The 12,268-nt window shown below is 38.6% G+C and overlaps 1 protein-coding gene across 1 annotated transcript in view; it reads right to left on the reverse strand.

The window, feature by feature from the left end:
- Positions 1 to 12,268, reverse strand: part of Adamts5 (ADAM metallopeptidase with thrombospondin type 1 motif 5) — a 48,335-nt gene that overhangs the window by 16,750 nt on the left and 19,317 nt on the right. Inside the window, exons 3-4 of the mRNA XM_036204020.1 lie at positions 8,759 to 8,926; positions 401 to 684 (exon numbers count right to left, since the gene is read on the reverse strand). Coding sequence (XP_036059913.1) covers positions 401 to 684; positions 8,759 to 8,926 — 452 coding nt within the window. The remainder of the gene's footprint in view (positions 1 to 400; positions 685 to 8,758; positions 8,927 to 12,268) is intronic.

Here is a 12,268-nt window from a genome sequence, read left to right on the forward strand (position 1 = left end):
TAAAAAGTGACCATTTGGGATCTTACAAGAGATGATCAAGGACCATAGTGTCTGCTCTGCCACTGTTTCTGCATGAACTTCAGTGGACACATTCTGATAACTTTGGTGAGAGGATTTTAAAAGTGAGCTTCCAAAATGCACCACAGAGGCTCTGCTTTGAGTGTCAATGTGGGTTTGTTTGTGGAATGCTGCGATTTGCCAAGAAATCCCTGTCAGTGGCATGTGTTCCTGTGTTTGGTTACTGGGAGGGCTGCTGTGGGTGGGAGATGAAGCTTGAGTAGATTATTGAAGGAGAAAATCGTTTAGCTAGGAAATGAATGATGACAATGATCATGCATGTCCGGGAAAAGCACTTCCTGTGTTGGGTTTGGAGGCTTTAGATGACAAGAAAACCACTTACTGAGTAATATTTTTTCTTAGTTTTGTCCACACATTTGCCCTGCAGGCAGATTCTGCCTTTCCCACAGGGCGTCCCCTCCACTGCAGGCAACTTCTTAGTCAGACACACCATTTGGCCTTGGCGCACCACAGCACACCACAGCCGGGCACAGACATCCATGCCAGGACACACAGAGTATTCAGGCCCAAATGTCAAGTTGCACTGCTGGGTGGCATCGTAGGTCTGTCCTGGGAGTTCCTCGGGACCCAGAATCTGTTTTCGTGGTAGGTCTAGCAAGCAGTTACCTAAGAGAATAATCAAGATTCAGAATCAACCTGGGTTTAGGTTTCAAACTGTTATGATCAGGGCCCTAAAATTTAAATGTTCCATGAGGTATAAAAGCATGATGTACCTACAAGTCTGCAGAATGAGGATGCAATGAAAAGGGCTGACCCTCTGGATTCTAGAATTCTCTTAGAGTGACACACTCTTGGAGTAGATAAAATGATGGAGTTAAGGCTGCCAGTGCCCCTGTTATACATGACTGTTTTATAATATTTAGTTGTAAAAACAGTCACAGAGGAAATGAGGAGGGGCTGATGGTGAACTTCACAGTTAACTATGCCATGTACAGCTTTGAGCAATACCTCATTGATGACACATCCCACTCACCAGTTCTAAATCACCTCTTCCCCATGTGCCTGTAGCCTGTCTCCTTGTCACTAGTAACACTTAATGACATCAGAGGTCATTGTTCATTCTTGTACTCATTGAATACGTGCTTATTGAATACCGAGGATGTCCTCAATTTCTTCCACTAAAGTAAAAGGAAAGCTAAATAAGTATTTCTCACAGACTGGTAAAAATTGTAATAAAAGGATTTCAAGATCCATAGAACAAAGTAGTGGGGGAAAAAAGCATAAATATTTGGTAATTTGGACCAGTAAAGTCTTCATCTTTACCTTTATTTTCCCATTAAGTCTGTTTATCATGATCTTGTTATCATATTATTATATGAGAGTGGTAGTCAAAAGCAGCTGCAATCTTAGTGTTGGGGGCCAGGCAAACAGGATGCTATAGAGTATTCACAAAATCTGGAACGTCCACTTTTCACCCAAGATGCATCCCTTAGAATGCAGGCCCAGTCAGCTGAAATCATTCTTTTTCTTTATCATATACTCAGGCATGGATGCCCCCTGGCTCATTTGATTCTTTTATTTTTCTTATTTGATTATACAAGTCACACACTGGTTATAATAGCAATAAAACTAACATTTGATACATGTTCTGTGTTCTTTATATATGTCAACTTATTTATTTCATACGAAAATCCCAGGAGGTTGACTTACTCTTTTTATTCATCTTAAAGACAAGTTGAGAAACATAAATGTCAATTTCTTATCCAATGTTACTTAGTTATTAGGGCTTTGTGCTCAGGAGCTGCCATCCTCCTGGCATACCATGTTGTCTCAGGTGTATAAAAAGATGTCTTATTTTCTTTCTGAGAGGCTGACACATGTTGGTGTTGGTATCCTTTAAATGATAGATATTGTGTCTATTGCTAGAAAGAGCTGGCCTAATGTCTAATTCTGATGAAATACCACGTGCTTGTGTGCTCCTAGCCAAGTGAGTTAACCTCTCCCTAATTTACTTTTGGGATCTGTGAGATGCTTACTTTTTTCACTATGTATTACAGAGGTTGAAATGTTAAAAAAAAAAAAAAAAGGAACAGAAATAGATGAAACAATGATAGTTGGTTTTATGTTGGACTGAACTGAAAGTCAATTCCTTTTATCCAAGAAAATCTTCCATATTCAAATCCTTACTTACATTGGGAAAATAACTATTCAGCATATTTCAAGAGTACTGCAAACATTTTTACAACTGCATTCAACTTTCTACAAAGAGAGCAGCGTACTCCTATTTGTCCATCTGTGATAGAGGCATTATAGGAAAATGAGTAAACAGCAAACCATTTAACTGAGCCAGAACATTTGAAGAGGTAAAGCTCTTTAAGGCCAGCCAGAAAAAGCATTAGAAATGAGGATCTTGCCAAAGAGAACTTGGGAGAAAAACATCAAGTTAAAAGGAAAACATTAACATCAAGTCAATAGGAAGGAATGACAGTAAAATCCCACTAAGTGTTCTTAGCAGGACAGAGAGGAGCAGGCCCTTTGGAACTCTGGAAAAACTGTCTTCTTCATTGCTCCATCAAATGGCTGCTGTGTAAATCAGAGAAGTCTTAGTAGATTGCTGATGTTAGAATGCTGAACAAATCTCAGAATCAGCAAGAATGCTTTCCAGGTCTTCTAAAGTGCTGTGTTCAGTGTTTTGTCTTTTTTTTTCCCCTATAAAGGACAGACCATAGACTGCGTAACAAGTTATTAGTTGGAGAGATTTAGCCTTGTGTAGACAAACAGGGCATAGATCTACTGTATTTATAGTGAAACAGAGTAAGTGATCATCTCAAGATGGATACATAGTCAGTCACTGATACCTACCCTACTTCACAAGAGATGATGAGAGTGGAGTAATGTAGATTGCTAATAATTTGGAATCGATCTTTGGTGAGGACACTTCAAGATGAAACAGGCCTTTACAATGCTTACCTCAGTACAATTAAAATAACATTATTTCTAGAGGTCACCTAAAAGTGACATTTTCTTGTTTAAAATAAAATTATTTCCTTCTTGGAATAATGGACATTAACTTGCTGATTTTTTTTTTAAAAAAAGGTAAGTTTCTGCACTTTAGTAACTTTGTTTTATATTTGATGATTTCCTTTTGTAACAAAATAGTACAAACATCTCTACCATATGGAAACCTTATGCCAGGAAATGACAAAAATCATTACAGTGTCTAACTATGATACTCACAATATTTAAAAATGACGTGATAATGGATTATCCAATCCATGTCTTCAATTTTTAAAAGTGCATATGGTTTGGAGGTAGACTGAAACTAGGAAATGACCTCCCTTTCAACATTTTAATTTTGGCCTTTATTGGAAAGCAACTGACTGTTAACTTTTTCTTTATCTGTTTTATTCTTACTTTTGGTCACTACTTCATAACCACTTCATACTTAAGAAGTTTATATTAGTCTGAAATTCTACCTGGGGCTTGTTTCTGTTCAAGATTGCCAAACTGTGCTTTCCTCTCTTTCCTCCTCTCTCCTGTTCTCTCCTCCCTGTCTTTTACTTTCCCATTTGGTGTGTATCCGATGGAAAGCTAGCAGGCATGTATGCATAATGTACACGTTTTCCCATGCAGACAAGATTAAATATATAAAATAAGGTCAACAACTGAAAACCAAAAAGAGTCATTTGAAATGTGTAAATGAAAGAATGATTGTTTCTCCTTGGGCTCTACAGCCTACCAGTAAATAAAGGAAGGTCCAGCTTGCCTCCAGGAAATAGAATGTAGAACCTAAAATGTTCAGATGTTGTTTAGTGTTGTCTTCCTTGTTAACGATAAGTAGAAATGATGGGGCTAAGGTTTTCCCCCCACAATGGCTTCATCTTTTTTCTATTTTTAGCCCTGCAGTTACTTCCTCCTTCTCTTCTAGCACTCGGGTATAAGATTGACCATTGAGGCAAATAAATACCTGCAGGTTGGAAAAACTCAATGAATGATCCTGAATAAGTATCTGAGACCTCATAACACTTTCTCTGCTTTCCATTTGCTTCTAGCTTCTGCTTCTAGTCTTTGCACACCTTTTTTGAGGCCCTTGGATGAATGTCTAATATTAACAGTGAGAAGTGCATTTTCTTGCTCTTCACAAAACCATTTTGGGTCCAGTGATATAGGAACTAGAACATTGCCAAAGGGACAGATGATGCTGACTGAAAGTGATTCTGGAGTCTGTAGCTGGTGGAAGCATTATGTGCTCATCATCACAGATAACCATGAGGAAGTGAGGTTAAGCATTCTCCATAACGTATGTTGACACACATTCTTTAAATTACAGTTTATCGTGGCCTTTAGAGTATGCCTTATTTGCTCATACCTTCAAAAAACACATCTATTGTGAAAAATCAACATATAGCCCAATAGGCCTCAAATTTCTTGATTTTACCTTAAAAGCTGGCTTTATGTCTTTATTGCTATTCCCACAGTTGGAAATCAACAAAGAATCCAGACATATAGCATTCCATTACTATTTTCTGTCAAAAGTTCTGTGCTTGTTGAGTGGCCATAACCTTAGTTCTTTAAGTAAATGATAAGAAAAGAACCATTCATACATTTCCCTCATCAGCCCAGGTTGCTGGTGTTCTCGAACTGTACCCACTTGGTCTTTTTCATCATCTGGCAGAGGAATTCTGGATGCAGCAAACAAAACTATCTCCTTGGGGCCTCACTCAAGGTTTGGAAGCCTTTGGTAAAGGAAATTCAATCACCTGCCTTCTTTGCACAATTTCTCTGTGGGTGCTTAGCCCTACTTCCAAGGCTCTCATTCCCAGGCAGCTTGCCTTCAGCTAACTCATAAAAACACTGCAGCATTTCTGCAAAGCCCTTGTCCACGAGGCAAGGCTGCTCCTGTTCCAAGTCTCAAGTCTGCAGATACAGTATGCACTTTGGCTTTCCAGTCATAACTGAACCCCTGCATGTTTCCCCTTGGACCCAAATCAGGAAACACTCAGTACTAAGGAATTTAAACCTGGCAGTGGTAGAATGCTGCAAGCATCCAGCTACTTATGGCTAATAATTTTAAAAATAAATCAAATGCTTTGGTTTTAATTTTACTCTAGCTTCCTTTTGCTTTTGCACTGTCAGAGGTGCAATCAGGAAGGATGTGATGTCACAGCAAACATGTGTTTCCAAATCATGTGCTCTTTAGGCTCCATCAAAACACGGGGCACATTTTGTGACAGTGCTCACTTATTTTGCTGCCTTTGTCTGAGTGTCTCAATTTGACTTTCCCAAGTGACTAAAAGTCTATCTTATCACTGCATAAGTCTCTGTATCTGGCCAAAGTCTACTAGTCTCTCAAGGAATGAGACTAGCATGATGGATGTCACACTATTGATGTTTAGGAAAATGGGACCAGGTTACTACACATTTTTGTTTGTTTGTTTGTTTTTCTAGACAGGGTTTCTCTGTGTAGCTTTGGTGCCTTTCCTGGAACTCACTTGGTAGCCCAGGCTGGCCTCCAACTCAGAGATCTGCCTGCCTCTGCCTCCTGAGTGCTGGGATTAAAGACATGTGCCACCACTGCCTGGCCACATTTTTTATTTGCTGGGTGGTTGATTGGTTTTAGGTCTGTAGTTCACTGATTTTGTTACTTTCTTATTGTTAAACAAGTGCACTTGGCCTCAGTTTATCTGTGTGAAGTCTTCTCTAAGCCCATGAGTACTATGATCCTGCCCACAGTGTTTTGAATGGCTACTTCATTGGCTTCCTATAAAGAAAGTGAAATAAAGATTGTATGCTATGATGTGATGAAATTGTTAGTCTTTGAACCGACGTGTTTCTGTGTGCTTGTTTTTAAATCATCTTGGACTTGGGATTTTTTCCTTGGTTCCTTACATTTGTAGTTCAAATATCAGTGCTCCAATCATCTAAAAATGGGCTTGCCAGTTCCTGCTGCCATACTTTCCTTCTTTTTTTTTTTTTTTTTTTTTTTTTTTTTTTTGGTTTTTCAAGACAGGGTTTCTCTGTGTAGCTTTGGTGCCTTTCCTGGAACTCACTTGGTAGCCCAGGATGGCCTCGAACTCACAGAGATCCGCTTGCCTCTGCCTCCTGAGTACTGGGATTAAAGGTGTGCACCACTGCTGCCGCCACTGCCACCGCAGCTGCCGCCACTACCACCCAGCACTACCATACTTTCATTGGAACAACTGACTTGTGGGTATTTTAAAATCAAAATTACAAGGCTATTAAATTCTTTGAGCTCTCATTTAAATAACAGCACTGGAGAGACACTACTGAAATACTATAGATCCATGTGATCTTTCAACAGGAACCATGGCTCAGGTCCCACTGCATGCCGCCTTTCCTTATTTTTTCTTATTCTGAAATTACCTTCATCATTATAAGTGATTGAAAACATATAAGTTTTCATTTTTGGTTGAAATGAAAGACCACCTAACAGAAATCAACATATTCAAAAATGAAAGTATCTTGATTTGATTAAATAAGTAAATATTTTCTTATTCAAAGAATTCTGGCAAATCCTTTGTTTATTTAATCCACATCTGGGAAACTCAGACAATCTTTATTAGTGTAAAATGAATATGATCTACTTCTACTATGACTGTGTTATTAGCTGGTCTCTATCAGAAGTCCTTTTGAGCAGAAACCTATGCAAAAGTACGGAAGCTTGGTGAAAATTAAAACAGCAAGCAGATTATAGACTTTTTAAAATATAGAAATACCATTAAAAGTTAATGTTGGAAGCATAGTTATTGTACTAAAAGTAAGGCCTTGAGTTCCACAAACACGAAATAAAGGAATCATTCTAAAATTACAGCCAAAGCAATACAATTAGACTCGGCTTTGTGACTGAGCTAGTATGTACATGGGGTGAAAAGTTGGCCTATTTTTGCCATAAGAATTTGCTGCCTTAACTTGATCCATTTATTTCAGGGTTTAGATCAGACTTTTATCATGTGTAATATACAATTTTAAAATAAAATAGTCATGCTATTTCTTAAAAGTGAAGCAGGGAGGGTAGTATCAAGAGCAGAGAGTTAAGATTCTACCAGGGAGAGACTCTTTCACGTAGTGACTTGTTCATCATTGAGAGTAGGTTGATCACAGAGGCGTCTATTTCAGGATTTGGTCAGCATGGTAACCAAACTGAAGAGAATTGCCATTTTTATTTTAGTCTAAGGGGAAGACAGATGAGTCTTAGTAATGTTTCTAAGTCTTTAAAAAATGGGGCACCTTTTCTACTACTGAAGGTATTTATTTGGTATTGATAAAATAACTGTTTGTTTATTTTTGAGACTTGGCTTTGCTCTGCATCTAAGGCTGTCCTGGCCCTCACCATCCTCTTGCTCCAGGATAAAGAGTGAGTGCCAGGTTGACAGGTTTGAGCCACCATGCTGCTGGAATTGGGAGAATGTCCAAGCAAGGCAGGAGCTAGATTCCTTTCAAAATTATGAAATGCAAATTCTAGTATCCACAAGAGCTTTACCAGTTCAACAGTAATATAGGGAAAGATGATGTGAAATGAAAATATTTTGGCTACAACAGCATCATAAAAAGCACTTTGTAGGAAACATCCCAGTGTTTGAAATGAATTTAATTTGTTGATTGTTTTGGCACTCTTTAGTCAAAGTTCAAAATGTCTAACACATTAAGAAATCAGGTGTTTATAAATCAAAACTTTTTGAAACTCAGGGTAAAGATGGCAATCATAGATTCTCTTGATCCTACTTTGAATAATGACTCATAAGATAGGTTATGGAAATTATTACCTTAAAAATCCAAAACTTAACCACCTGTTTCAGAAAGAGATGCATTTTAAGAGAGCAGAAAGAAAACAGGACACACTCTTTTATGAAAGATGAGAAAGTTAAAGTATATGCTCTCAAGGTTTCCTTCTAACTGTGCATGTCCAGCCTGCCACATTTCTATGATGTTCAAACAGTAAAAGACCAGAGGAAATTTGCAACAGCTTGTTTCGAAGACTACTTAGAGAGTAGGATTTGTTATTTCTAGAAATTGTGACTTCCTCTGTACTTTCAAATGACTTACAGCACTAATCCTAGTCTTACAGAGTTTAATAAAATATGTTATGCTCTTGAACTGCCTGTAAAGGATAAAGCCAGCAGTTTTCCTTTGAAGTTCTCAAAGTCTTTTCCCACCATGGCTTTGTTATTTTTGTTCTGTAGTTTTTATTCCACTTCCAAGAGAATCTGCTGTCAGGATGAAATCAAATTTTTCTAGTCAGTGAATATCTAGAGAGCTTCCCTTCCTGGTTTTACATTGCTATAAAGAAAATCCAGTTAGAATTACGTCCTACAACTTAAACAAACCCCTATAATAGCATGCAACCAAAAATTCTGAGAGTCATATTAATATCATGAAAACCACAATGTCAGCCAATGTTCTTACAGGAGCTTCCTGGTGAAAGAGGAAATAAGAGCCAGGCTTTCAGGGTGCCCACTGCTAGGCATTCTGTGTGGTCTCCCACCCTGTTTCCCTTTTGAACTTTTTAAATCAACAGCAAAATTACCATAGCTGTACTGCCACCAAGGATGCTGGTATTGCATGCCAAGATACAATCAATTTGCTTGCATCTTTTCTGACACTGTCCAAGCAACCATTGTTGCACAGGATGACCTTAGGATCATGAGGCCATCATGATGCAAAGCTCCTAAAAATCTGAACTTTTTTCCCACACATCTATGTTGTCCTTTAAGTTACATACCATGACCATCATCCAGGAATTCTGTGATGGTGGCTGAAGTGCATTTCGACCATGGCTTGGATGCATCAATGCTGGTTAGGATTGAAGACATTAGACGTTTGTCCTCTGTGGAACCGAAATTCTCTTCACAGAATTTGGAATCATCATGGGAGAGGCCGAGTAGATGTCCTAGGGAAGAGAAGGGAGAGTGCAAATGACATAAAGGAGAAGAGAATGACCAACTACAGATGACTCTGAATTTCTATTTCTACCTAACAAGTATATTATCCCCCACACCCAGCACCTAATCAATGGTGAGTTTAACAGTCTGAATATCCAGACTGATCCTCCAGGCATGGGAAAGCTACATTATGTTATGAAGTAGTTGCTTCGGGTGAATATTTGGATGAAAATTAAAAACGTAAATGATGAAGTAGATAATCCCAAAGTCCATCTGGATCACATATGCTCACTGACATATAAAAGCTTGTTTAGAATCATGAATTTGGGAGGCCTCTGTGGGATTATGTCATAGCCCTCACCACATATTATTTTTATTGTTAGTATTCTGCCTTCTCTGATCAACTACAAAACTCCAGAAGATCAAAGTACACTTCCCTCATCTACAGCTAAATCCTTTGTGTCTGACTTAGTGCCATGCACACAGAAAACAGTAGATGGTTTTTGAATGCCAATGGCTTCTGTTTTCTCTGTCAAGTACATAAGAAGTTCTCTGAGATGACCCAGAGAGAAAACAAATAAAAAGTAACATTTAGAGGCTTTCTTGTACGAAATATCATCCCCCCTTCATCCTTTGTTTATTATAGCTATTTGGTGAATTGTAGATAGTTATTAGTCTCACAAAGAACCTATTTTGAAAATATGCTCATCTCTACTGTATTATGGATTAAAAGAAATCAACATACTCATTTTGGAGTGCTAGAGATGGATGAGGAACCAGATGCCAGGGAGATGAGTAATGGTTCCAAGGCACCTGGTCAGGAAGTGTGTGCACTTAATCCTCCTGTACTTGCTACAGTCCTAGCCTAGACTCATCTATCCAGGTATCAATTCTCAGAGGATGTCAATGTACTCAGATTCTTATAATCTAAGTAAATTGCTTCTTGTTCCTTAATATTTTTTTTCCATAGCCTAATGGGTACATGGACATTCTTCTATAAATCTAAAAGGCTTTACAAAAGAATTCAAGTAGGTAGTTATTTCAGCAAAGCTTTCAGGATCATATAAAACACACAAGCTCATGAATAAGACAGTGTAGCAGATTGGTCACTTTTTCCTGAGATTCTTATACAGCAAATGCAGGAACGCTGACCATCCGATCAAGAGTCAGTGAATGCAGAGCAACATGGCCTAACAGAGATGAAATCTTTCACACCACATTCCAGCTACTTTGGGCCAACTTGTTAAATCACTGACACCTCATAACAAAATTATTCACTGCCCAGCTGACTGCTCTTGTGCTTGGAATGAAGTGACTACGGTTCGGTGGCCTTCCAATTCTCCACATATTTATGCTATTTATTTGATTATTGCCTTCAGCAGTATTTATAGAATTTATGGGGCAAGCAAGATTTCTCTGAAAGCCTCTCCATTGCAGCACATGTTTGGTTTGATCAGTAGCATGAGAATCTGTCACTGTTTGTAAAGTGTGTCCTAAATAACATGGGAAGCAAGATTGGCAAGGGCCTCTCTAATTTGTGAGTGGAGTGCAGAGATTTTTTTAAAGAGTGTCACAATTCACAGAAAACATATTAAGATTGCTGAAAATCACTTAATATATCCAGCACATTTGAGAATTCACCTTGCAGCCCCTGGACTTTTCCAAGGTAAAAGCTTTAACAGCCAACCAGTGGAACCTGCTTGGAAGTTTCATACTGGGGAATTGTATTGTGTCAAGAGAAAAAGAAAGGGGGAAATGTGTCCAATGGAATTTCTGTAACAGGAGATTCAATCAAATCCGTGTTTTAAATTTAACAATATGTGCTATTTGCATTATATTTTCTAAGAGATTCACACACGTTTAATGAAGCCAGGATTTCCCCTCTCAAATTGATATAAATAACATTTTCCAAAGGCATTTTTATTATTGCATCAAGGGATTTTCACTTCATTTGAAGGGTGTATTTTGGATTTATGATTCAAAATAAAGTATATACTGCAAACATCAAATTTACTCCCAGGGCTGAAGAAAATATCTTGGTTTTGTTTCTGTTGCACATATTGGTTGGTAACTCCTATTAAGTTAAAATTTTAAGTGCTATCTACCAGGCAGTTTATTTTGAAAATACTTTGGCATAATTTAATAAATCATTTGGAGTGCTATTTCATATCATACTGTGTTTTTTATGATCTCTAAATTTAGCCATCAGATTTAATTGCCCAGAAAGACAGACACATATAAGCAAGTTCAACCAGAAAATATTGCCTTGCCGATCTGAGCATTAACAAATCAAAGCTCCGCCTCAAACTTAAAGGAGATGTGCATTTTGTGAGATTCCTTCCATCAGACAGAAACACTGCTGGAGGGCTGACTGGAAGATTGTCATTTAAATGCACTTGTCTTTTATGGAGAAAACCTATAAGCTGCCTGGGGAAAGCATGTTCTCGAGGGTGGCAGGAGTTACAGCTAGAGAAGAACATTTAAACACCCCAACAACAGGCAGAAGGTTCCAGAGTAGCTGGAACCAGGGTACCACAGGAGAACCATGTGACTTCCCCTCCACAGCTGGCAGGAATTGAAAAGGAAGATGAATGTGATGTGTTTCTGATGGTCCTCAGGAAGGAGGTGACACTGTACTGGAGGTCACAAATAGCAAACACAGTGTGTGTATTTAAAGCCTGTGTCACCAGTCAATGACGTGAAGAAGTTTGATGTCAGTCTGAAATTTGCCAGCATCGTTGAGAACCAGAATGATAAGTTACATTCAGATGCATGAGGTGCTTACACAACAGGTGACAAAGTAGGACACTGTAGATCCAGAATCAAGGACACTTAAACTATGACATCACAGCTGACAATCATGGATGCCAAACAGCTGTGAAGGGGACCCAACATGCATACAGATATGACTGATGAGGACAGATTTTTTTTAACTCTTCAGACAACTGCTCATTCAGAGTATGTTAATTTGGAAAGCACCACAAAGATATTTACAAGGAACAGCAGGTGGGATTTAGATATTCATGACCTAGAAGGGAAAACCAGCCTTGGCAGAATCTGGGGAAGTAACAAAGTCAGTCTTCACAAGGCCTACATTAGCTGTTCTCATCGCAGTGTATTTTCGGAGGAGCTTTTTGGAGCAAGAGGGCAGTGAAATTAGTGCAGGGGTGAGGTATTAGAGGTCAGAGGGCATGGGGTCAACAGACCAATGGAGAAAAGCCATCCTTTCCTTTGGGACTGTGGAGATGCATTTCTCTCTTAGGAGTCAGAAGGTAGGAATGGAAGAGGAGGGTGGCTTCAGGCAATTTGGAAGGATAAAGTATTTTTGAGGAAGCTCCCTTAGTCCAACA

This window comes from Onychomys torridus, chromosome 12, assembly GCF_903995425.1.
Source record: "Onychomys torridus chromosome 12, mOncTor1.1, whole genome shotgun sequence".
Lineage (NCBI taxonomy): Eukaryota > Metazoa > Chordata > Mammalia > Rodentia > Cricetidae > Onychomys > Onychomys torridus.